At 39.3% G+C, this 22746-nt stretch overlaps 1 protein-coding gene across 1 annotated transcript; it reads right to left on the bottom strand.

Annotated features, from left to right (window-relative positions):
- Positions 1–214: 214 nt before the first annotated feature.
- LOC116043170 (collagen alpha-3(VI) chain) lies at positions 215–20054 on the bottom strand. Its single transcript, XM_031289670.2, has 8 exons — positions 19736–20054; positions 10409–10522; positions 9237–9869; positions 6781–7377; positions 5214–5807; positions 1699–2328; positions 1013–1606; positions 215–897 (listed from the first exon to the last, which is right to left on the bottom strand). Exons 2-8 carry the CDS (start codon positions 10491–10493, stop codon positions 230–232), a joined length of 3801 nt encoding a protein of 1266 aa, XP_031145530.2. The 5' UTR covers positions 10494–10522; positions 19736–20054; the 3' UTR covers positions 215–229.
- Between the last annotated feature and the right edge of the window lie 2692 nt (positions 20055–22746).

Raw genomic sequence — 22746 nt, 5'->3', positions numbered from 1 at the left:
AGAAAGATGTGTGAAAGAATATGTCGACTCATTGTTGTGGACAGTTGGAAAGAGGAATAAAATGGGCTACATTCTTGAAAGCCTAAGAAATACAGAACACTTCCTTTTTGAAACAGTATAGATATTCTAGCAAGGGTAATAATAAATGAAAATTGTTTGTTTATCATCATCAGACTAGAAATGTATGTTAAATATATTTGAGAGAGAGTATAAAAGAGAGTAAAGAATGTTATTCTGAAGACAAATACTGTACTCCAATTTTAGGCATATATTGAAATGTGGAATTCTTACCTACTAAATCTGAGATTCCAGTCATGGTTTCCGCAGTTTCTTTGTTTATGTTCAGTGTAGCAACAATTTGTGATTGGATTGAGGGCAACTTGGAGAAATCAGTGACTTTGTATGTAAAACCAGGTTTGAAGGCAATCATTTCCAACTCTGAATGATTGGCATCTCCCACTCCAACCCCCACTGACACAATTCCATGCTCTTTAAGAGCAAAAGCTGGGCTTCTCACGTTATCAGTGGACGGTTTTGTACTTAGAAGAATTAAAATCTGGGGCACTCCTTCTAATCTTCTACTGCCCGTTGAGGAAGTAAAGACACTGTGCCTCACAAACTGGAGCGCTCCCCCGATGTTAAGGCGCCTCCCACCCTTGTGCCTTAAATTTTCTATGGCATTTATAATGTCATCCTTTGCCTTGTGAGAACTCAGATAAAAGTTGACCTCAGGGTTATTAGCAAACTGAACCACAGACACTCTGTCTTGGCTCTCACTGACAGAGAGGCTCTCCACTATGCTCTTAACAAAGAGTTTTATCTCTGGGAATCCATTTATTGTGTTATCAGAGCCATCCAGTAGGAACACAATATCTCTTTTTGCAGCATTGCTTTGTACTAAGACACAACAAATAAAATTCAGTTATTCTGATAAAGCACCAAAAACATCAGTCAAAGTGTTGTTTTCTTACAGCACGTTTAAAACACCACTAGGAAAAGAGATGTAGCTTACCTTGCTGTAGAACTGTGGTCAGCTCTTCCCTTGGAAGGCTCACGTAGTTATTGAGCCTTTGTGTAACGGTGCTAAGCTCGCTGAATTCCCTCACATTGAAGGCAAAGGAAGGGTTGTGTGAAATGGCCGCAATCTGCTTTGGGTCTGCATCCTTGACACCAACACCAAACGGTACAACTCCTTCTGTCTTTAGCGCACCAGCAGAATCCTTTACGCTGTCCCTGGACCTGCCTGCAGCCAAAACGATCAGGAACTGGGGGACATTTTGTGATGCACGGCTACCATGCCTTTCAGACAAGATGGTGTCCTTCATGAAACTTAGAGCAGCTCCTGTGTTAAGGCTCCGTCCACCAGCCAATGTCATTCCTCTGACAGCTCTTATCACCTCATCTTTGGTCTGATAAGTGTTAAGGTAGAAAGTTGGAGTTGGCCTCTCGCTGTGTTGAACCACTGAAACTCGCACCCTGTCAGTCCCAATATCAAGTGGTTCAATGACTTTAAGGATAAAATCTCGGATGTAGGCAAAATCTCTTCTGACGTTTTCTGTGCCATCAATGAGAAAGGCAACATCTCTTTCAGCTCCAGCAACAACAGCTGAGGGAAAACAAAAACAATGTTACCAGGGAAACCTTTATGTAAGTCACATTTGTTTCGTTAATTGAAATGGAGATATAAAAAAAACTCACCAGTTTCCTCAGGGAATGTTGTTTCTGTCACATCTGTATCACCAACCACTGTTATCAACTTTGGCATTATTTGTTCAGCCAGAGCTGGCAAATTTGAGAAGCTTGTTTCATGGTAAGCCAAATCTTCAACAAAGGCAACTGTTCTCATTAGGGCTTCATCTGCTTGCCCAGAACTGACTGTGAAGGTCAAAACACCAGCAAGAGCCAATTTATCAGCTGCGTTTTTAGCCTGATCCTGGACTGGACCACCTGTGATCAGAACCAACACCTGCTGGACTCCCTGCTTCCTACGTGACCCAGTTGATGGCTGGAACATGTTGGCAAGGGCATAATTCATGGCAGCTCCTGTATTCAAAACTGAGCCTCCAGTCAGCCTGAGTTGAGAGATTTTATTCACAACATCTTGCCTGCTGCTGTAGCTGTTCAGATGAAATTCAATTTTTTGGCTCTCAGCAAACTGCAGGAGACCAATCCTGACTCTGTCAGGACGTACATCCAGCTGGTTGACCACGTTGATGATGAAATCTCTCACATAGGGAAAGTTACTGCTGCCAACGTAGTTTGATCCATCCACAAGGAAGACAATGTCTCGAACCACTTTTTGAGTCTGCACTGTGGTTATCTCCACCACTAGGGAAAAGCACAAAAACAAAACAAATTGTCCTCTTTGTAATACTATGTACATATCATTTCAGTCTCTGGAAGATGTAACACTGTTAGTGACACAATAATAGCTCAAATGATGCCCATTGAAACAGTTATCTGTATATGCTATGAAGTTGAGTCTTTCCTTTGGGCACTCGTTCTCATCACTGTAAGCTAATAATCAGGTAAGAGGCCACACATTTATCAAAGCCCACCCCGGAAAAAGATTATTTTGTTGTCTCTCAGCAATGGAAAAAACAGAAATGATCTCTGAGATGCTGAAGGCTAAAGGCAGTGAATTTGTAACTTAATGTGTTTCCTGGCAATGTATGTTGCTGGTCATCACTTATTTAAATTAAGTTCACTTTTACACCCATAGTTCAGTAGACTCAGTGTGATTTGGGGGTGAAGTTGCAAGATTGTAGCATTTTTTCATTTGGTCAGTTTGTGTTCCCATTGCACTTTTTCAAATGCACCAAACATTGTAAACAAATGTCACACGGTCGAAACGTTCGCTGGTCTATTCAACAGAATATTCAAGTGAAACTCCCCTGTACTTCAGAAATAATTGAGCAACACCAGATTTATATTGTCTTGGGTGTCTGGTTTTACTTTAGTGCTTCTAAGATTTTAGAAGAAGGTGAAAAATATGAGCAGCTGACAGACAGTGGGTGAAGGAGAGGGCAGCCCCTGATGAGAGAGAGATTATTATGTTTTGTTCCACAGATGAGGAGTGATGTGTGGTTATGATACATTATGGATTTGAAAGTTATCATCTCTTAAATCATATATAAGCCTGCAAGGTTGAAATTGCAGGCTAGTTAAATGCCCTGTTTTTAGTTAACTTCTTTTATTTTGGTGGCAAGCATTCTCACCTTAACCCTTGTGTTGTGTTCGGGTTAATTTGACCCATTGTCTAAATGTCTATCAGAAATATGGGTTTCTTTTTAACTACCTAATTTGGATTACCCAAAAAATAACACAGATGATTCCATACAACATGCTTCGCAAGTATAACAAAAGATCGTCTCTCTACTTTCATTGAATTTTGGGTGTCTTGTTAAATTTTTTAGCATGTGAAAAAAAAAACTGAAATGTTTTGAGACAGTATCCTGACTGAACGTTGACCTTTCTGTGATTATCCTTCCTTTAATATTAGTCTAAATAATTCATAATTTCTGCTTTTTTAACTCAAGAATTAGGTATCATTTCCTATAAATGTGTTTTTTTATTGAAAATGAATTCCAAAAATAAGTAATAAGTGTAAAACTAGTTATGAGTTGGTGTTGGTGGTGTTTATACATGGTAGTGAAAAGAAGCTTTAAACGTCAAAAAAGCGCCAAAAAACATTGAATAAAGCGCCAAAAGTGTCGAAAAAAGAGACAAAAACGTCAGAAAAAGTGTTGATTTTCAGTTTTGACCGGAAGGACGATGCATGGTTGAATGGAAGACAACACAAGGGTTAAGGGAACCAACTTTAGCGCATTTGGAAGCGTACAAACAAACCCAACTATCCAACGAAGTGCTCCAGGTTTTGGTTAAATGGACCAAACTGCTCAGGTGTGAAAGCACCACTAATATTAAGTATTTAAATAATTGTTTACTCAATTAAAAACTTAGTTCTATTGATAATACATACAACTAAGTAAGCTCACAGCTAAACTAGCATTATTTAGCTCCAAAAGAGTCATGTAGTAAAGTTCTCCAGACGTAGACCTGTTTTAAAAAATTAAAAAATCAACCTAAACTGGAGACTGCCCTTCCAAGAAATACGACAGTATCAGTCACCAAAGTGACAAGACGTAATAGGTCTCCATAACAGCAGGCAGCACTAATCTGTATTGTCGCCCAAAAATGAAAACCGGCAGCTGATTGGACGAACGCGTCACGTGGGTCTGGTTTCTCCGGAAATTGAAAGACAGACTGTCATGGCGGCTTGTTCAGAATACGATCTCATATTGTACTAAAATAGTTCACCGAAACGTGTTTCTGAAAATATTAAGCGAGAATATAGGCCATGCAGTTGCTGAATCTGTCTTCATTTCAGATCGACAATGGTCAGTTTAAAAGATTTTCATCAGATTTTGAGAGACTCTAGTCACGCTCATTCCGCTCCCCGTTTCCGGGTTAGCACTCTACCAATCAGATTGGTCATTTGAGTCCGACTGCCGGCAGTGCCCGTCCTCCCAATTATACATGTCAAATCAGCCAATATGAAGGCCAATGGCCCCTCCGACGGACGACAGCACGGAACACACCGAGTCAGTGACTCGAGCAGACTCGAGTCACTGACCTCGCCAGACTGTCCAACGGCCGATTATCGGCTCTGTGTGTCCGGGCCTTAACTTACAAATTGACTGCCTATAGCCATCAGCATCTGCCATCCGATTACCAAAACCTATTTCTACTGTTTACCTCATGTTCATTGTTTTGAAGGCCAAAATAATTGCCACCATCATAACTTTCAACAGTTTCACAATCCTGTCCCTGAGTATTGTAAACTCTGCGACTGCGATGCTTTCAAAATCACAGCTCTGGTGCTAAAAATGGACTTTTTCATTGTATTTCATGTCTCATTTTTCCCTTTTTGATGGTTTGATGATAGTGGCGAAAAGCGGGTCAGTCCACAATTTTCCACTTGTACAGTGGCATTTTTCATACAACAAAGGAAGATTTCAATTCTTTAATTTTATCACGCAGCACAATTGTATCGAAGCATCTGCATTTGTTGTTTTTCCACTTATTTATTCAAGGTTTTCCTTTGATTTGTCACTTATCTGTATATTTCACTTTCATCAATTTCATTGATTGAATGATGACAAAAGATATTTTTAAAATGTAGTAGATGTTCGTGAAAGACAAAGCAGTACCTGGCTCAGTGGGTCCTTCAGTCACCACCACCCCAGCTATAGTGGAGAGCGCATCGACAATTGCCTTTGGGTTGCGAAGCAGTGAGCGGAAGTCTTTCAAATAGAATGCAACACTGTCAGCAAAGGCAATCTGCTGCAGCTCGTTCTCCGTCGCAGTCTTGGAACCCGCAGCTAGAGTCAATACGCCCAGTCGCTGCAGGGCTATAGCAGGTGCTGCCACACTGTCACTTGACTTTTTACTGGTCATCAACAGTAAAACCTGGGGTACCCCCTGTTGAATACGACTGCCTTTCTCAGGCCGCAGCATATTTGTCCGAACAAAGTCCAAGGCTGCTCCAATGTTGACTGTCTGTCCCGGTCTCGGTTTGATAGAGCCCAAAGCAGCAGTTAATTCCTCCCTGGATCCATAGGAGTTGAGATCCATCTCAAGTCGAGGGATATTGCTGAACTGGGCCACACCCACTTGAACTCCATCTGGACCAATTGGCATGATGTCGACGAACCGCTTGATGAATTCTCGCACAGAGTTGATAAGCGTTGCACCCATTGTACTGTCGATGAGGAAAATGATGTCTCGTGGTCCAACTGCCAAGACTGAAAAGAAAAGAAAATGCATTAATATGAGAATAAAAGCTCTTTTAAGATTATAAAAATAAATCTATAAGTACTAAGGGCTACCAAAGTCCACCAAGGATATATTTTAATAGAGTAATAATTTATACTTAGATTGGATCATTTTTTTGCTGCATATGGACACGATATATTGTACCAAAGAAAGTTTAAGATTAGAATATTAATAGAAATGCCGAATAACATTAATGATTAATCAACAAAATGTGAAATAAAAATACAATACATAGCCTGGAATTGACACTGGACTTTGGCCCTTAATGAAATGTAATTACCATTGATGATACCTGTCTTTTATGTCTTGGTCATTCATATAGTTCATAAAATAATTGAATTGAATTTGACAAAGCCTAATAGGGGGGCCAGGTACTTAAAGTGTGTTTGTTCTCCGCATTGCAATGATTGTTGGAACTTTGTATTGATTGTTAGAACTTTCTCTTTCTCAAAGTTTGACAACAAAAAAGCTATCCAGACATAAACTGCATGCATTTTGCATTTGCAAAACAACAACATTATTCAATTCAATGCAGGAACTTATAACTACAAAACACTTTCAGCTCTATCAAGGAATATATTTGGGTATACAGTATGTGAGTGATATGGGGACAACCCATTCTGCAATTTTATACAGCTTTTCAGATCATTGACTTGGGTGTCTTTACAATGGATCAATGGAACTGTGTGGATCTATACATTTGCAGCAGCTTAGTCAAATGTCAAGTAGAGAACAATACTTTCCTAATGTTTAATGTGTTATTACCACTTCTGTTAAACGCCCTTACTATGATTGAGAATATAGCAATTTCAAGTTTAGCACAAGCATATCTTACCTTGTACACTATATTACATTCATTATGAGCTCTTTAGGGCTTTTTCTTTTTTAAGTCCCCATCCACAACCACAATGCCTCGCCAACATTTACAGAGAAGTTACATACCTTCTGTGAACTCGTTCTGAACTATAATGGTGCGCTGGACCACCCCGTTAATGAATGGGAGCAGCTGGTCACCCGTGCTCGCCACTGTCCTGAAATCAGGGGCTGACAGGACAAAACTTTTATCTGTAGCAACTGCTTCCAGATCTGCACTGGCCGTGTCACCAATCGCCACGCCAAATGTGATAACGCTGGCCCTCTTAAGGGCCCGGTCACCGGCACCAGTATCATCAGTGGACGGCCCAGCACTGATAACCACCAACATCTGGGGCACACCCTCGTCGGCCCTGCCCCCAGCTGTTTGGCTTAAAAGGCTCTTGGCTACTTCCTCCAAGGCGAACCCCAGGTTAGATTCATCACCCCCTGAGTAGGAAAGGCCCTTCACCGCTTCCAGGACTGATGATTTGCTGTCATAGCTATTTAGATAGAACTTTATCTGTGGGTTGCCGTTGTACAGGGCCAAGGCCACCCGAAAAGTGTCCCTGCCCACATCAAGGGGCTCAATGATTCTCAAAACCAAATCGCGCACAAAGGGGAAGTTTGCTGCTCCAACGTTCTCTGATCCATCAATTAAGAGTACTAGGTCAGCTGAATCTTGTGCTTTAAGGGAAGAGAGAGAAAACAAAACAAAATGGAACTTGTGAAAGTGTTAACATGGTGAGGCAGAGACAAAGAATCCAATCAAAGAACTCGTGCTAGCATATCATTGTGTGTGTCAAGTAACATTGAAAGTGAACAAATCAATCAAACATTGCAAAACACATCATACTGCATGTAGGCTGAACCAAGGAGATTTCCTAAAGTGATGCAATGTGTTTGATGAAGCAGAGTACAGCACTGTTGTTGTCAGTATGAATACTAACCACTGATGAGCTAATTCTCCTCATCTAGGATGGTCAATCATAACAGCTTAATTAGGTCAAAAACATTTAAATTCCAGAAAAACTAATGTTTTCCTACATCAGGGGCAGATTAGAACTCCATCCACATGTAAAGCTAATCATGTTTGTTTATTTTCTTGTTCATTTTTTATAAAAACTAATTGTTGAGCCTTAAGAAGGGAAAATTAAAAATAAAAAGTATTATGAAATGATAATAATTAGTTATAATTAATATAATAAATACATTTAACTACATGGTTCAGTAATATTTGTATTATTCACTATAAAGAAATCCGAATAAAATAATTTTAAAACCAAGGGTATTCCATCATGAGGCCATACTATGGTGACAAAAGAAAAACAATGATGAAAAAAAAAAGTTGAGCTGTTTTATCATTAAACCTTTTACAAAGTTCTTTGTTAAATTAGTGTGATGTGTCCTTTGTAGAAACTCCATTGAGTTCAGCCATCCCATGCAGACTCTTGTTATGGACCTCAGATAAAGTGACCAGCCATGACCCTGTGGCATATCCTGGAGGCCTACAATACTTTATTATAATAATATATTGCATGTGATTTCATGTAAAATCTTTACAAATTTGTTTATTATTGATGTTTCCAATTCATTTTAATTTGAATCATATATGCTGGCAAAATAAATTTTCTTTTATGGACAGATTTTTATGGAACATATTTTTTCATTCCAGTAACTTCTGGTAATTAATTGTAACATATTGTATATAATTTCAGGGCATCTGCATATAAAAATATTCTCAAAGTACTTTTGCAGGTCAAGGATGAGTCCAGGCAGGTTCATCGCTGTTTCAAATACAGAATATTGACAATATTTTACACAGATAGACATTGTGACTGATAAAGACACAAAAGAAAAGAATACAAAATGCAAGACACATAAGCAGTGGTGCATGGTTAGCTATGGTTAAAAGCTCATTGATTGAATTTGAGATGTGATGTTTTAAAGGGTGAGGCATCCTTGAGTCCCTTCTCTTTTCCAAAGGTTTTCTGAACAAATGTCAGTCTGAGGTGTCAATATATGGATTTTACAATGTTATTCTGTTGCTGTCTGTATTGTGTCCTCTCACCACAGCTGTGTCTAATTCAAACAAGCATCATCTTGAACTGGTGTCTTAAATTATGCCTGATGATTGATTATGCTGTATGCCAACACAGAAATTAAATCACTACCTAATTTATGAGCACAGAATGGTCCCATCACTTAAATAGCTTTCTCTCAATACATTCTCATTGTTTTTGTTCTGGCTTTGCACAGGCATATTTCTGTGCCACTGTTACACCCTAATCTGAGATGCTGTAGGGATGTCAATCACATGCAGATCTAATTGTGATTTTTTTTTAAAGCATTAGGGGGATATTAAGTGTGGTGAGACAAAACAAGTGATGTTAATTTTGCAGGTGGATAGTGAAATGTTATTGTGGTTAAAAAAAACACTTGATTGTGTTAATAATAAAATCCAGTCACAGCCACATATGCAGCAGCTTCGTCCTGCACATGTAAACACATTAGTAATGGTAGTGACACTGGTCCCATTTCATTACCTGTCCCTCCTCCAGACACGGGGGCCTCATTTGCCACAGGACCACCCTCTGACCGGGTCACTGCGTCACAAAGCCCCACTACTAAATCTTGGATTATATCCCGCAAAGTCAGGAAAGAGTCTACACTGAACACATGAGTGTCATGGGGCTTGCTAGCCATGTCCCTGAGCTCCGAATCAACTGCATCCTGAACTCCAACTGCAAACACCTCCACGCCTGCCAGCCACAGCACCTGAGCTGGCTCGGCCACGTCATCCTGGGAGCGCCCATCTGTTAGCACAACCACCACTTGGGCCACACCATCAACAGCGCGGCTGCCCGAAGCAGTGGTCAAGTGTGTACGAGTCAGGAAATCCAGGCCCAGGCCAGTCTGGGTTCCCCCACCATGATAAAGCATAGCCTTGATGTGTGCCAGGACTCCCTGTGTTGTTGGGTAGCTGTTGAGCTGGAACTCAGTTTGTGGCTTAGTATTGTACTGCACAAGGGCAAATTTAAACCTCTCCCCTCCAACCTGGTGCAGTGATTGTATCAAGCTGTACAGAAATTGTCTGATATGCTTAAAGTTCTCCACTCCCATACTCCAGGATGAATCCACTAGAAAGTATATATCAGCTCCCAACCCCTGTGCACAATCTTCAAAAGAGTGTTTGGAGGACAAAAGTGAAGACCAGTGAAAAGATGCCTGGTGTGTTTGGTACCAGAATATTGTTTTGGTGCTTAACACCAATATGGTTGCACAGCTGAAATGTAGCTGCTTTGTTTAGCAAAAGCATCTGACTGCACTTGGTATTCTATTTTTTTTCCTCCAATGTTAAGATACACCGTTTTGAATTCAGATTAAAACAAAATAATAACAATAATTGAAAAATAGCCAGTTAACTAACAATGGTCATTAAAAGTGAAAAATCATGTAATATTTGAATTAATTACTTTAATGTGTTTGGTTTTTCTTAGGATGTCATAAGCACTTTTAAAAAGTCCTGCTTTTCTTTGCAATATATGAACAGGTGTAGATGTAGACTACAGTATACATTTTTAGGGGAGCAAAAACGGGAAGTAGAAAAAAATTTATTCCTACTGAGCATTGCTGAAAATTGGAAAAAGTTGACAAATCATCTGCAAAATGAGCACAGCCTGCTGACTGCAGCTGAGATGAACTTAGTTCGACTTACCTTCCTGAGCCTCAAAGTTAGGGAGGAATCCTGCAAACAGGAAGCCTAGGAGGGCACATAGCGGTAATAACCGATGCCTCTTCATCTTCTATCACCAATACAGCAAAGGGACACCTGTAAAACCAGAAGCAAATATGATATGAATTTAAACCAGTAGTTCTATCCTAATACCACAAGGCCTGACCAATACTTCACACTTCAAATGAGTCTACTGTTGCAATATGGTTATTATAATGATAATGAAGAATGATTCTTCTGCATGTCTTTAACATATACATTTTAAATAAACATGCTCCCGGACAAATTACGCCTTTATTTTCTGAGCCCACTACATGGCGCTCTCTGTTCAACAAAAGGTTGAAAGCACACTGAATCGCCAGTCCTTGAGCCTTTTTCTTTAAACCAAAAGCGCCATCTAGTGGGCTCAGAAAATAAAGAAAATGGTTCATGAAGTATCAGGAAGCTTCATTTGGCCATGACTATCAAAATGATCTGATATTGTAATTATACTCAGATATAATGAAATTCCGTATTGCTTCTCTTGATGCAGACAGAACACAGAAAAAAGATAAAATCAGTACCAGCAACAGCAGTAGTAGCAAAATGGCAAAAACAGCAGCGTAGTGAAAAGTGACGCTTGTGCAAGTACAACTATACAAAATAAATAAAAGGCAAGTACAGCTTTGAAAAGAGATAAATAAAAGGCACTAGTTAAATGAGATTTTTACATACATAAATTTACAAATGTTGAATGTTATGATAATAAATAAATAGATGCTAAATCTATGCTTATTATTTGTATTTGTGGTAGCAGTCTCTGAGAGTTTGGGATAGGGTATGGGATATTTGAAATGTTGTTGCACTCCCTATTTTTGCAGCACTGCTTCTCTAAATACAACACACAGCATGACATAGGCTTGTTTTAAGAATGCAACATCTAATCTTCGACACACCACATTTCCTGTCAGCCTGTGTGGTGCAACAATAAGAGATTTCCTACTGGTACTGCTGCTGAAGCATCACCAGGTCCCAGTTGCTTAACGGTGGGATTAGCATTTTTCACATTAATAAGGCAGCGGCAAGCATGTACATCCTGACCAAGATTTAAAATAGACATGGTATCTGCCATTAAAGGCTGCTGTGTTTCAATAAAAAAAATGACAATTGAATCACCAGCTCTTCTGGTCACAGATGTGTCTAACATTTTGGTTTGTGTGAGTGAGGGAGCTGCAGCATGTGTTGGAGTTTCAGTAGCAGACCTGAAGCACAGAGTGGTAATGATCAAAACCACCTGTTAAAATACCAGCCAATGTGCTTTAGTAATTAACTGCTTGGCAAAGATGGAATTTTCCAACTCACAAAACAAAGTGTTCTTAAGAGGGGTGTTGGACTGGAAAGTCCAGTTATACAGCAGGGGTGGGTGTATTTTCTATTCAGTCAGATTTTCCCCAATTGTTAAGTTAAGTAATGTCACAGGAAATGAAAGGAAGGTCATGCATGGCTCACTACTGAGAATGCATGCATGCATGCACAGTAAGGGCACTTCCACATCTATAGTTCGGTAGACTCGGTGCGATTCGTGGGTGAAGTTGCAGCATTGTTGCTTTTTTCATTTGGTTCGGTTTGGGTTTACACAGCACTTTGTCAGGCGTAGCAAACATTGTCACAAGGTCGAAGCTGTCACTGGTCTATTGGGCAGAATAACCGAGTGAAACTCACCGACACTGCCTGGTCTCAGAAATAATGGAACAAAACTAAATGTATCATGTCTTTTTTGCTTTGGTGTTTCTAGAAGAAGGTAAACAATATGAGCAGCTGAGAGCGAGTGAAGGAAAGGGGATGAGAGAGAGATGATAATGTGTTGTCACACAAACGACCAGCAATATATGGTCATATTAGGTTATGGATTTAAAAGTTATCATCCCTTAAATCATATACAAGTTCATAAGTTGTGTGCAAGGTTGAAATTGCAGGCTAGTAAATGCATGTTTTTTTGTTCACTTCCTGTATTTTGGTCGGATCACATTCTCACCTAAAGTGAACCGAACTCTATTGAGGTGTGGGTACTTAATTATATTTCAAACATTAAATTTAAACTAACTCAAATATGATTAATAGTGTATGCAATATCTTCTTCAATTTCAGGTTACAAACACAATTGTTCATCAATCTTTTGCTATCAATAAATAATGCCTGAACAACAACAAAAATCACACACATTTGATTGTAGCCACAGCCCTAACCCTAAGATCAAGTCCTAACGTAATGAGTCTTATTACACCAAGATGTCCTCCTTATGAAATCATCTCTTACAAAGGAACAGTCTATTTACAGATCCAAACACACATATTTGTACTTTATTACTTGCCTGTATCCCGTTGAGAAGTGAGGATTTCCTTTACTTTCCTAACTCTCTAGGTCTAAAACTCACAATAGTCAGCAAAGAGCAGATAAACACACATAACCTATTCAATTTCAGACCACCATGAAGTGATAATATGGATTCCAAAAGAGCAGCCAGAGCAATTACATTTTAATTGCACTAAAGCAAACTTAAAATTGAAAAACTCTGATCTGAGAAAAACAAATGTCACCCAAATTAACCCAAACTTCCAACTGTGATGTGGCAGACTCACCACTCCACTCTGCAATTAGGAATGTTTTTTTACACAAGCATATAAAGACTTAAATATAACAAAAAAAAGAAGGTCTTGAAAAAATAAAATGGCCTTATTTTGACAAGCAATAAAAATAAAACACAGGCCGAATTACAATGCTGCACGGGTCCAAGGCAAAGTAGATCATGCTAAAGAGATTTTTGCTTCCATATCAGTATCCATGTGAGGTTGGGGGATATCAGCATGTAGTGAAGTATATTAGTGTCTTTTTTGCTTCTACCACTAGGAGTGGCCAAAGTGTGACATTTTTAAACCATACACACTTTGAGAAGCTAAAGATGTCTATGGTCCTGCATGCCCGGGCCTGTTGTATAACACCATGATGGTCTAAACATAAGAAGTTAAGGAGTTATGATCTGTTAGCATGTTAGGTTTTTTTTTTTTGACCTGCTGAGGTCCACTTGGGTGATATGCTGAGTCATCATTCAATCTTATGTGTAATCCAGTCCCCGCCATAAAGGCAAAGTAGATCATGTTAAAGTTATTTTTGCTTACCTAGCATTGTGTCTAATTCGAAATCTTGGCCAACAACACATAGCAATAATATTAACCCTCAGTTGTGGAAAATGGCCCTGTCTAAAGTGGATTCTGGACCAAGTTTCCCTCTGATCTTACCAAGTGTGCACTTCAAACCTATTTAAATTAAATATTTTTTTAGTCAAAGAGACCCTTTCATTAGGATAGGAAAACCTGGGTCAGCTAGGCTTGAATCAAAGCCATCCATAATACACAACAAAAATGAATTATAAACACATGGCTGTTGTATTTAATGCACTGCAGACGAAGGATTTGTTCAGGCTGGTCTCACAGAATTCCGTGAAATGATCACGAACTGTTAACACCTCATTACGTAGTGGTGGCACGGAATGTGTGAAAATTCTGTGTGGCCACCACAGAAAACAATGCCAATGTAAAGTCAATGAGAAAATGACGTAGCATTAAGAGCGACTATGGTAGTGAGTAGTATGAAAGGCCGAAAATCCGCATAGGGAGGTTGGTTGGGGTGGACGATGAGTCAAACAACACAGGACTTTCACCCAGGAGACCGGGAATCATGTCCCGCCTGTCACGTTTCCTAAACCCAACCCAACTTTCTTCTTTTACTAAAATGTCGGTGTTTGCCCACTGTGAAGAGATGATGATAATTTACACATGGAAACTTTCTGTTATACACTTTACCTTATAAAACAAACATGTAAAGCACTTGGAGAATATATTTAAAGAGAGTTAAAAGAAACGTATCCTTTGAACACTGTTGCAGTAGGAGATATGGATCCCTTCAGTCCCAGTGCTCCCCCCAAGTTCCTTTATTTCAAGGAAATCTGCAACAGATGTTTGTGTTCTCCACTCATGCTCATGTGATTTCAGGTCACTCAGAAGCCACTGCAGAGTTTGCCAGGCCTGACCAATGTGTCAACACTATGGCTTCCCCTCGCCTCCACAGAGGAAAACACAGCACAGTGGATTCCTGTTTTCCCTGATACGAGCAGCCAAAACAATGGCAGCATGGGGAATAGCATTAGTGAGAAAATTAGGAAAGAAAGTAAAAAAAAATATGCTGTCTCTAAATTACTTCCCTAATTTAAAGGTGCATCGCTCTTTTTTGCCACTCAGGGGCAGAACTCTAAAGTTGTTATGGCAAACATGTTAGCAGACAGTTGCTTATTTATATATTCAGCAGACATGGGGAAACATCCGGCTCTTTAGCTGCTAAATTCTCAACTATGTTCACCAGCTAGTCGTTAATATCTGTCAGCTGTTTGGTGCTGGACAGTTCTTGTATAGAGTGTTTTTTCTCTGAAAACAGCTGGATGCCTGCTGCTGCTGGAATTGAGGCTGATGAGAGCAGGGAGACCGAAATAAAAAAAGCTAAAAGATGCAAAAACACTCCATTGAGAATTGTCTACTGCAGAGCTGGTTGATCATTCTGTTGTGGGTTTGTCACTACGTGTGACTTTCACATTACACATTGTCATTTAATCCATTGTTAATAACAATTATTGATAAGTGCAGTTTTATTATAACAAATATTGTTATATTTTAGATGCAGTATGACTGCAGACCAGGGTCAAGGACAGTGCAATGGCAGAGAAAAGGAACACACAAAGCCTAGGAAAAAAAGGACAACACAAAAAGTAACTTGCTCTTGATTTCCTCACCGATGAATTTGATTATTACTTATAGTCTGTGGTATACATCTGAATCCCTGTCAGCGACCCATAAAGATTATTGTGTCTTAGCCCAAATCATCTGCTACAAACATGCTTCTGGCAGCCCTAGGGAACTCAATAATTCCATTGTTAAGCTCTTCTTCTTTCAGAAATACCTATGTCAGTTATACACCCACTCACTCACTCATTCACTCATTCACTCACTGCATGCACAAAATATAAACTACAGGTCACAGTTTAAAAACTGCCATCCCTCCAAACTTAAAGCCTTGATGTTATGAGCGTCCTTAAAATGATAAGTTTCTGTTTGGAGTAGAATGAGACAATGACCGTGAAAATTAGCACCAATCTTTGTGTTTCTGTCAGCCCGTTCCATATGAGTATCCCCAGTTAAGATCCATGTGAGGTTGCGGGATATCAGCATGTAGTGAAGTATATTAGTGTCTTTTTTGCTTCTACCACTAGGAGTCGCCAAAGTGTGACATTTTAAACCATACACACTTTGAGAAGCTAAAGATGTCCATGGTCCTGCATGCCCGGGCCAGTTGTATAACACCATGATGGTCTAAACATAAGAAGTTAAGGAATAATGATCTGTTAGCATGTTAGTGTTTTTTTCTCCTGCTGAGTTCCACTTGGGTGATATGCTGAGTCATTGTTTAATCTTATGTGTAATCCAGTCCCCGCCATAAAGTGACAGGCTCTAAAGAAAGCTCAGAGTTTAAGTAGTGAGCAGTTTATGTTATAAAGTGAGCATAACACACTGCTCTATATACTGTATATAACAGAATATCTTGCTCAGTGGTTTTATTTATAGTTAACACTCAGTTTGCATTTCCAGAGCAACATAGACGCTGCAATGTGCCCTTAGAAGCACATTTGCACCTGGACCTCACACACTCATTTATAGCAAAGACCCCACACACACATAAACATGCACATACACACAGGCTTACGGTGCAGCACAGCACACAACTCCATCAGCCTCAAGGACAGATACCAATGTAATTAATTCCATGTTACACCAGCTCCACCAGGCGGACCTCCTTGGATAGGAAATGGAAAGTGGCTCAGTCCCCTCACAAAAATAAAAACTGTGTCCCTCTGAGAAAAGGCTACCAGATAGAGGCGCTTCACGGATTTCAAAATGCACTTTCAACACATAAAAGGTTTGACCAAAACAGCACTAAAAACCAAACTGAACGCTAACTGTCCAGCACCAAATATCAAGACTGGTGAACATAGTGGAGCATGTAGCAGCTACAGACACAGATATTTCTGTCAGGAGTTAGTGGGACCAAACCAGAGCAAAGATGAGATGGAATATTGGACTTACATTCATCAGGTGTTCAGAAACAGTACTCTAAATTAATACTAATGTAGCTCTGAATGTGTAAAATGGCAACTATTTGCTAACAAAAGTTACCATTGAAACCTTAAATGTGACATGTTAGTTTTGTGTTTACAGCTTGTTTACACTGCCCCCGAGTGGCAGAAACAAATCAGGTTTAACTCAAGTCTAGATTCTAGAAGTTAAATAAAGATTCAATAGAAGTTAGAAAAGACCATTTCCATACGCACTAAACAAGCACTTGCCTTACTGTAATAAAGTAGTACAATGTTCAAACGCTCACTACAACAGGAGGTATGTAGTGTCATATCTATATAGTGCAGTGAACGCTTTTACCATTACAGACATGTACATTCAACGGGGCTGTTACATTTCCCCCAAAAACATCTTTTCCAACTCCAAAAAAGTTGCATGTGAGCATAGCTAGTGGGGATCCTGCTGCCACAGTGGCGCAGCTGCATTTCTTTTGGCAGCCATCTCGTTAGCCACATGTGTAGCAGGAATAACATGATCAAAGATGTTACGTAGGATCCCTCCCACTAGTAGATGTTATTTGTGATTGCACTTTGTGTTATCAATTATGAATGATACAGCAAATCAAGCTTACACATGCATGTAACTGGCTATATTGCACAGTTTACATTAAGCAAGTGGAATTTGTTCAAGATCATATGCATCTAATAAGAAACCTCAATGTGCAACTGCAGGTTATGCTCTGGGCTTAATGGATCATTTTGTCAAATTGGCTCAACATAAGCTGTTCACTTAATTACAGACTGAAACCATGTACATATCAATTATACTGTCAACAACAGTTATTGATGCCAATATTTTTTTCGATGCACGACATCTCGTCCCAAACCACTGACAAAAAAAGAAATTTGTAAATTAAGTGAAGTCACGAGGGACAAGTCATGCGGAGAAAATATCTATTGTACACCCTGTACACCTAACCCACCCTTCCACTGGAAGGATGTGAAGTGATATGTGTGGCACAGATAAGAGGAGGATCAATGATAAAGTTAAAAGAGGAAGGGGGAGGCAGGCTGGGCAGGCAGTTCCACACAGCTGCTATGTATTAGCCCCTCTGACACCTAGCAGATGTGTGCTCAAGCATCATAGCCAATCTAAGCCTAAAGGCTGAGTTCAAGTATTAAATGTGACACTTGTGCACTGTTGGTTAGAATAGGAGAAAAGCACATGAAGGAAGCTTGTAGCAAAGACTAAATATATACATTGTTCAGCTGGGTGAGATCATTAGTTTTTATTTTTCACCTGATACACCTTTTAGTCAAATGGGGGCCCTGTGATCTTAATCAATCAATCAATCAGCAGTACAAAATTAACAAGTCAAAGATGATAAAAACGTTAATGCCATTATCAACCACAGACCTGGTGCTCTCACTAACCAATGCAAAGCAGTGTGAACTGTTACATCCCTTGCGAGCAAAGATGTTTTTCTTCCCTTAAAAGAGAACAGTAGTTCACTGAGACAAGCCCTTTCTGAAAAATGTTTCAACCTTCCAGACATCTGTGCTGCTTCATGAAAAAAAAAAAGACAAAAAGCTGGAGAGAGAACAGCAGTCATAAAACAGACTAATGCAGAGTTATACTGTATATCCAAAAATTCTTTGTTAAGAACTCTCCTGACGCAGCTCTGCCAATAACCATTTAGATCCTAGCTTCCAGTAAGAGCTGTTGCGTTTTCGTAGGACTGGCAGTAAATTATGCGAAAATATTTCAAACACATAAAATCAAATCTGGAGCGCACACCAAGTTTCCTCTCGCTTTTAGGTCGATGACCAAGTTCTTCCTTTCTGTATCATAGCAACAGGTTGCATGCCAAAATAAAACTGTGTGAAAGTAGTAGCTCATGAACATTGTTTCCAATGTACTTTAATTATGTTGTGACTTGGAAGAGTAAAATTATTTAATTTGCGCATTGAATCCTACTGTACATGCACAGAATGAAATGAATGCAATGAAGACACAGCTGAATTCCTCTGTCCCTACTTGGACAGTCTTGTAGGAGAAGTGGAAGATTAATGACTCACACCTGGTTCACTAAACAGTGCAGACCACTAACACCACCCACCACCCCACCTCCTTTGTTCAATGGAAGAAAAAGCCCTCTTGGTTCTCCTAGTTCTTCTGGCCTGTAGTGTGGAAAACACTTTTCCAGTTCTGTACCCGTTTCAGAGAGGGTGTGGTTTTTGAGCTACTGCTGCCGTGGAAACATTTACCCATCCAACTACTCTTCTTTAGAGCTCACATGTTGGTGTGGAGATTTTACACATTTGATTTGATTCTACCATTACTAACAGATTCAGATTTAGATATAATTGAATGACCAAAAGATCGTTCCAGAACACTAATAAAGTGCACCGAAATAAGCTATTGAAAGATGATTGATGACATTCCTTATTTCTTGGCATAACATAAATCATATTTAGCAGGTTTTGAACAGGGACTGTATATATAAATAATCTGTTGCATTGCTTATTACACAAAATCTGCATTATACCACAATATGTACATAAATAAATTGACATTACTCAGTGCAAAGCAACTCCTTACAGGTTCACAGCTCTAACAGGGATCTGGGATCACAGCGTCAGACTTTTACTTCATTCTCTCCCCACTATTATTTCACACCGATGCAGTAAATTAAACTTTGCACAAACCAAGAAAGTCAAACAGAAGAGTAGCATTTGGAGATTTCTGAAGAGGGAAAAATGAACACACACGCCCCTCCACGCTCACATGCACAGTACATGACATTGCTGAGGTCTCTAACTGCAGCTCACCTCTTGCCCTCGCAGCACTCTCACCACTAAAGTATAGCTTCCAGTCATGCTGCTGAACACATGCTGTCTGATATTTATGACCTATAAGCCAAAAACTCTATCAAACCTATGATTATGGCACCCATCATACGTTTACATGTTACAACTAGAAACTATGCTATGGTCAGTGCACTATTTATAATCAGCATACAGTGCAATCACGGTCCATCGTAAAGAATTAAGAATTGAGAAATAAAGCAAGCATGCATTTGCAAAAACCAAACCGAAAGCTCTTTCTGCGAGATGAATCACATTGAGAACATAGCAGATTTAAAACTTACCCTAAGCTGATGTAGCTGTATTCCACTGTGTTTGTTTTTGAAGAAAAAAAGAGATAATATTAGTTATGTAAAATGACTGTGAGCTGAACTTGTTGTCATTATCCTCCTGGTAAATTCCTCTTGCTCCCAGAGGAAGGTGGCTGAGCAAAGCTGTGAGAAGGTCACTGATAAGAGATGTGCAGAGAAAGGGGTCCTGAGTGAAGGGAGGAAATAGCTGAGACAGAAAGAGACAGACACCCTCCCAGTCTCGAACCAGAGGAGCTGTGGTGCTGAGTTCAAGGCTGGGATGGGACAAACTTCCAAACTTCTGGAGTTCGGCCACCTCTCTCTTCCTCCTCCCACTCTCTCTAAAGAGAGGAAAAAAAGAAACAGAGGAGGGTGAGGAGAGGAGGGGAAAAGGGTGAACGGAGGGGGGAGAAAAGAAGTAAATTAAAACCAGACACATGGCCCTGTTTGGTCTGGATGTGAGCAGTGGATAGGATGATGTCACAAATCTGGAGCGGGATTTTCTCCTTACCTTTTCCTACATTTTGCCATTTCTCCCTCTACCTCTTTGGGGCCCTTTTTCTTACATTTCAGCTATATAGATCTCCGTTCTTACGTTAAAATGACACTAAAGGAAGAAAAAAAAACGTTATTGGTTTGAGTAAATAGCATACATTGGCAAAGTGATTCAGGCCATGCAAGATGTCTTGAAGATGGTAGTTAATGACTGATTACATACTGTGTCAATTTACATCCCGTTGTCTCAACAGCTAATAAATATGATGTATTATCTGTGGGCCATCCTGGCAAGAAGTCTCTCCACATTGAACAAATAAACTAACAAATCTCCCATAAAGGAATGTGCGGGAAAGTTTCCTGGCACAGGTTACAATGTGAATGCTGTTAAGGAGGAGCAATGACACACTGCCATGAATGTAATTGTCCCACAACAATAAAATGATCAAGCGCAGCATATCACAAAGCTTATGAGTTCATTTTTATTACCAACACCCTTACACAGCCATACATTGCAGAATATATTTCAATCAGGAGAGACTTCATTTAAGAGTGAAATAAGTTGAATGAACATGGTGCATGATAGGTTGATATGTTAGAGTCTTTGGTTATTAGACTCCATTGCAATGTTAAATTATAAGGGGTACAGAGGACGTGGATATATAGGAATATCACCCCATCTAGTCTAGTCTAGATGTAAAATATTACTTTATATGGCTTGTAGGAGCTCATGAGAGACTGTAGCTGTGTCCCAGCTGCATACTATAACTTTGTTTAAAAAAATTTAGTGTGCACAGACTGGGAAAATTATAAAAGAAAGTATACTTTGAAATTCTAGCATGTAGCTATCTAAAATAGCTGTTTTGAGTGGCCTGCTGATGGGTTGTCGTAGACAATAAGTTTTGAAGCTGAAAAAATGTGCACAATTTGTATGCTAACAATGGATAGATTGGCTGTGTAATGTGAAAGACGTTGCTCGTAGTGACAAACCCACAGAGAATTATCACTGCAGAGCATTTTAGACTCTTTCAGATCATTATTTTGGTTTTATTGTCTGTAACTCTAGTGTTTTGGTTCATTCTTAGCGCTCTCATCAACCTTGCTTACAGCCGCAGCATGCAGTGAAAAAGTTATTTGTTAGCATAGTCATATTGGTGCATTATCGATGCATAAATCCATATAGAAAAGGTCTATTTTCATTCCAGCTCAAAGGCTTAAAAAATATTGGTAATCTGTAAATTTTTCCCCTCTAAATTCGGTATTGTCTCAAAGAGCTCATATCAGTCAGGCCCTTGAACATAGTGGAGCATTTAGAAGCTAAAGAAACAGATGCTTCAGTCCATAATTGGTGAAGACCAATTATAGCTTAAAGAAGACCTGAAATAAATGCAAATGTTGCTCTGTGCTGTGCTGCTAACATGTTTGCTAACATTGCAAGGTGATAATAGGTAGATGTTGTGTTTTTGAACATGTTCTGCTGCGTGGTCAAAAAAAATCAATGAATGCAGCTTTTAACATTTCGAAATCCTTCATTTTGACATTGGCAGTGTCCCAAAGTCACAATTGGACTGCTGTATTCATGTGCATTCCTTGTGAATGTTCCTTGTTAATATCCTCCACTATCAACATTATAGTGTTGTATACTACAGCATTTGTACATACAATATGAATAGTATGGAATGTTTTATAATATGTTGAGGACTACACAAAACACTAGATGTCAACTGGAAAGAACCCTCAACAGCACTTTGCTGTTGAAGTTCAAGCCAAATAATGGGAGGATTGCTGCAGTATTTTTCTGTCAGTGAGCTAAAACAGGCTTTGCACCCAGAGGTCAGTATGTTGGGAAATTAATTCCCTAACATCTGTGTGAATACAACTTGAATGCTGAGCTCTAACAGCAGTTGGTTATCAAGCAAGGTACAGTAACTTCTATTACCCCACAAAACTATCTCTGCATTTTTTCTATATGTATGAAATGGCTCCAAAATGCACCATATGGAAGTGTTTATAAGATTGCCCACTGCATCCATGTTCTGTTGCCTGTAGGTCATTACTCACACTAGCAAAATTTCCTGCAAAGCATTGCACTGTTATGGCGGCACTAGGCAACCACTGTTGTAATATTCATTGAGTTACAAGCTTTACATGTTCTGAGAGAACAACAAAATGTAAGCACCTAGATTGGCCCATAATACAGAATGATTATAATGCTTCTTTTATGATAATTGGTAACTAAATGTGTCCGTTTGTAATGTAATCTAATGTCATTTTATTTAGACAGGCACATTGCACAACTAGACACTAGCCTGGTATAAAAACAAGGAGAGATGATTGTACTAGGTTTTAGCACAATTGCTATTTTCGGACCGTAGTCCCTGGGCATGTGGTAAAACAATACATTAATAACTCAATGCAATTCAATGCAAATTAAACACAAAACATGATGTGCAAATGTGCAGACTTTAGACTGATTACATTAATAAAATTATCAAGGGCTCAGTCATTCC

Source organism: Sander lucioperca, chromosome 8, assembly GCF_008315115.2.
Source record: "Sander lucioperca isolate FBNREF2018 chromosome 8, SLUC_FBN_1.2, whole genome shotgun sequence".
Taxonomy (NCBI): Eukaryota; Metazoa; Chordata; class Actinopteri; order Perciformes; family Percidae; genus Sander; species Sander lucioperca.
This window is presented reverse-complemented; position numbering and strand designations above follow the sequence as displayed.